This window comes from Choristoneura fumiferana, chromosome 21 (genome assembly GCF_025370935.1).
Source record: "Choristoneura fumiferana chromosome 21, NRCan_CFum_1, whole genome shotgun sequence".
NCBI classification, from domain to species: domain Eukaryota; kingdom Metazoa; phylum Arthropoda; class Insecta; order Lepidoptera; family Tortricidae; genus Choristoneura; species Choristoneura fumiferana.
The window spans coordinates 13,373,853-13,378,617 of record NC_133492.1 but is presented as its reverse complement, the minus strand read 5'-3'; the positions used below and the strand labels follow the sequence as shown (position 1 = coordinate 13,378,617).

The 4,765-nt window shown below is 37.6% G+C and overlaps 1 protein-coding gene across 1 annotated transcript; it reads left to right on the top strand.

Moving 5' to 3' along the window:
* The first annotated feature begins 1,687 nt into the window (after nucleotides 1-1,687).
* LOC141440002 (uncharacterized) lies at nucleotides 1,688-4,557 on the top strand. The gene is made up of 2 exons (XM_074104460.1): nucleotides 1,688-2,025; nucleotides 4,193-4,557. Exons 1-2 carry the CDS (start codon nucleotides 1,965-1,967, stop codon nucleotides 4,555-4,557), a joined length of 426 nt encoding a protein of 141 aa, XP_073960561.1. The 5' UTR covers nucleotides 1,688-1,964.
* Nucleotides 4,558-4,765: the final 208 nt, after the last annotated feature.

Sequence of the window (4,765 nt, the reverse complement as noted above, 5' to 3'; positions counted from 1 at the left end):
TTCTGTACTGCTTGTTTAATAAAGAGTTATTGTGTTGTATTGTATTGTGTTCTAAATTCCGCAAAACTCAAAGGTGCGAGCCCGGGCTCAAACCCATGACCCTCTGCTTGAGACGCCATAGGGCAAACGACTACGCTACCACGACTTCAATTGACTTATTTAGTCCCAAATAAGGCAAAGTTTTTAGTATATGGTGACTAGGTAACGGATTAGCCTACATTTATATATAGATACAATATATGGTATTTAAGACTCTTCAATATACAAATACAAATACAAATACAAATAGTTTATTTCCAAAAATATTAAAGACACAGAATACATTTGTGCTGACCCCCACACTAGGCAAGGCCTGTCTCGTGGGGTAAAAAATATGATTTACAAGAAACAATGGTTAGCGGCAAATGGCAACTATGTTTAAGGAACAAAAACATCCCTTAAAAGAACATCTCTTAAAAGGCCGGCAAGCGGACCAATGACTCTTCTTGAGTAGTTGGTACTGGTGATCATTTCCCATCAGATGATCAGCTTGCTCGTGTGCGACTCATAGTAAAATAGCTCATAATAAAAAATTAAATTAAAACTTTTTATTATACTCGGTTGCTTTTTTTGGGTTTCATACCACGGGCACCGGAGCAGAGGCAGACCTAATAGGAAAGAATAATAATAGGTAATAATATGTTGGGACAGTCGAGTTCAAAAACTTGTCGTGTTCAGATATTTTTGATCAAATTTTTGCTCACAATTTTATGAACTCGACTGTATTATGGTAGACATACATATAGATAAATGGTGTGACGATTAGACCGTTTCCAGCCAGACTGGCAAGATTTGGAGTGGGAAAAAAGGGGTTTGTTGCAATGCAGTGGGTCACACTACAAGCTAACGTATTGCACCCGAAGACATACTAAACTCAACCTTCTCTCATTCGCCGTTTTCCCTGACGATAAAGTTCATCCTACACTCTGTAACCTACTGACATGCCATCTACATAAATAGACGAATGAAACGGCACGGAAACGAAAGTATTTACAACTGCGTAAAATGAAGAAGTCGAACCCCCTCGCACTAAATAGAATTAAAGCACTCAACTGTTGTCGAAGTGCACACATAAAAACACATCTGAACAATTTTAGGGAACAAATAGCCAAAAAGTCCGACTACGTCATAAAAGTCACATCATTGTGAATAACGAGATAAGTTACAAAAAAGAAGTTTGCTCCGCTTTTTTGCTCGGCTACACTTTCCATATATTTTATGGTAATTTTATTTGAGCTTACATGAACATAAACGTTTTTCTCAAATCGGGAATATTAAGCGAGACGAGACTTACCTCTTCAAGGCGTATGCATTTACGTATACATTGTACCTATAGAGTGGTGTTCATCAGATGTTTACTTCGGTGTTTTCTCAATAGCGTCTGGATCAAAAGTAGATTCTTGGAGACAGGTCGCGAGTCGCGAGTAACGCGGATACTACTGTCCGGCTTTGTTACCTATATTATCAACAACCGCCACAATAGCCTCATCAAGACTGGAGTAAAGTAAACAGCCAATTGTCAACGCAGGGTTGTGCCACGCTGAGTAAACAGATATGCGGAGTAAACATACCACGTCACGTTCCGTTTACTTGCCATCGACTATATAAGTGAGGGTTTACCTCTGAATGCCACATTAGAACAGCGGCAGCCAAAAGGATCACAATCTGAAGCCTTTATAAGAGTCGCGAGCAGTAATGAACAATTTGTTGGTGTTCAGAGTTCCACTATGGCCCTATAGTTTGTTGACATTTACGACAGTTACTGTGCGCTAAACTGAACGAGTACTTGAGAACGCTTGCAGTCGCGGGCGTCGCCAAGGCAGGGGTTTGTTAAACTCGGCGCTGTAACGAAGCTTGTTAGCGTACTTTTATAAGAAGATTGTCTGCTACAAGAAGGGAAGACACCTTGAGCGAGGGCCACGGAAATGGAACTAATGAGTTCTCTTTTGTTGTGTGCGCTCGTGGTGCTCCTCCCACGAACCCTAGGTGAGATCTATTAGAGTTGATTTTCCTTACAAATAGCTAGTAGTAAAAACATTTGTGTGTACTGTTTGGCGGACGGTTAAAGCCGTCTCTTTGGCAAACTTGCTTGGGTTTTAAGAAAACTAAGGCTTTTTGTAGTTTTAATGATAGCTGTCTTTAAAAAAATAAGGTCATTATTAAGTTATAGCTAAAAAGTCGATTTAGTCTTAATTTAAATGGAATATAGGAGTTTATTGTACTTATTTAAGCTATTTTTTTTTTTCAAAATATGTTTACCGCATGTGTGGGTTAGGCTACTTGTAACTATTACTTATTCTGTGGTAAGGCTGAACAATGAACATAATTGTAAAGGTTTTTCATGAGTTTTTTTTTAATTAAAATGAGGATACGCCTTTAACACATTACGTGGGATTTTATATCACATTAATAAAAACAATACATCAATTTGCATGGTGTGGTTAGTTTAAATATTGCGGACTTAATAATAAATAAATATACCAATTGACCTTATGTAAAGATTCAATGTATAATGCCTACATTTGGCTCGCAACTTTATTATTCAGACCTCTCTTTTTTCGAATTTGTGTTTTTTTTCACGATTCCGTACCCGAAGGGTGATAAACGGAACCTTATTACTACCACTACGTGTCCATCTGTCCGTCCGTCGTCATTCTCACAGATTAGCCAAACCAATCCAGCTAAGTCTTTAAATGGACCTGCAGGTGGTGCAGGTGGTAGGACCTTGTGCAAGGTCCACCCGGATTGCAACCACCATCTTGCTCGCTAATCCTGCCGTGAAGCAGCAGTGCTTGCACTGTTGTTTCGGCGTGGAGAGTAAGACAGCCGGTGAAATTACTGGCACTTGAGGTATCCCATCTTAGGCCTCTAGGTAGGCAACGCATCTGCAATACCCCTAGTGTTGCAGATGTTTATGGGCGGTGGTGATCTCTTACCATCAGGAGACCCACTTGCTCGTTTTCCATCGAGTCGAATAAAAAATAATAACTTGTGATCAATTTTGTAAAAAAAATCCTATGAATTGTCACACAAGATGACAGGTACTCGATCTTGGTGTGGGTACTAAATTAAAAATCGTGCCTGTATATCCCCATGCATACAGCTAGGAGGATGCAAAAATTTTTTTTTAAATGTTCCGTCAATAATGATATACCTACCCTTATTTAGAACTCACCGAGTAGACAAAAACTGTTTTTTTTTCAATAATACAATAAACAAAGGAATGATAATAAATAAATCTTTATTTCAGACCACAAAGAATCTATAGTTTTGTTACCATACATTGACATCCTATAACTATGTTAGTAATGAATTTAAATAATGATAATAATTATAGAAATAAATACAGAGAATAAAGTTTAATGATAAGCCACCAAAATTTGCTTTGTTTTCAAAAATGTTTATAGAAGATTTTTTTAATTCTCATTGACCTATGAACTTGGAATTCGGTGATAATGTTTTTTTCGTATACTTTAGTAATAAATACCATTATATATCAATATCATCATCTTCAGATTCTATCTCAGAGAGAGATCAGATTTTATCTTTGAGATTCCCTTATCCCACACTACGTACGTTTTGCTTAGAAGCAAGGCTCTGCTGACACTGGATACTTACAGATACGTCCGTTTAAAACATATTATATTATGAAATACCCAAAAATTTTGTATGAAATCCCGTCTCATCTCGGAGTTGATCGTACGGTCAAGAACTTTAAATTCATGAGCCACCATGGTACATTTTCAAAGGAAAAGTCATTACAATTTTATGATTGTTTTTTTGGAGTCTTTTTGTATTTTTTATTTCAACTCCAAATTTGTTGCTTTTACTGGTATCCCGTGAAACCATATCGAAAATACAAACTGAGACATGGATGCACAGAAAAACTAGAAAAAGAGACCAGCAGCAGCAGCAGGTCTCTTTTTCTGGTTTTTCTGTGCATCCATGTCTCAGTTTGTATTTTCGACATTACAATTTTACTTATTAATTAATGCGATGTCACTATGACGTTTACTGTGAAATGGTTCCATGGTGACTGAATCCTCATGCTCAAGCTCATGAGTCCTTGACCGTACGTAGCCGGTTTCCTTTTTTCTCGTTTCGGTAGGCTTTTGAACAGTGAATAATAGTATTTTTTCTTATTTGCTTTTAGGCGCTGATCCAGACCTTAAGTCCGAGGTAATAATGAGTGACATAAAGCTGCTCGGCCAAACTATTCCCCGTATGAGGGTTCTACTCAAACCAAATACTCAAATGGTGTCTGCACAGTCAGAATTACAAACAGTATTCACTGATTTAATGTGCACTAAATGCATAAGTTGCATGGAGAGGGCCCTAAAAGCTAACAAAATACAAACTCATATGGCGAGAATCAAACCAAACACACAGGAAATAGAAAACGACGTTATTGTTAGCTATTTTAATTACAAGCCATCAAGAACCAAAAGGAGCACTGAAAGCATCGGCGTAGAAGCTTTTTCTAATGAAACAACATCAAAAATCAATCTGTTAAAATAAACAAAACCGTTACTGTAACCAAATATAATAATGATGGTCAAATTTATGCCGTTAAAATACAAGAAGGCAATGTAGTGGACGGTCAAGAGACGGGCGCAGTATCAACATGTGAAGTGTACAGTGTTAAGAAGTACTTTCCGTGCAACTCGCTCGCGGGTGAATTAATGCTGACAACGGCAAAGAGGAAACTGCACAAGAGAATCAAAAA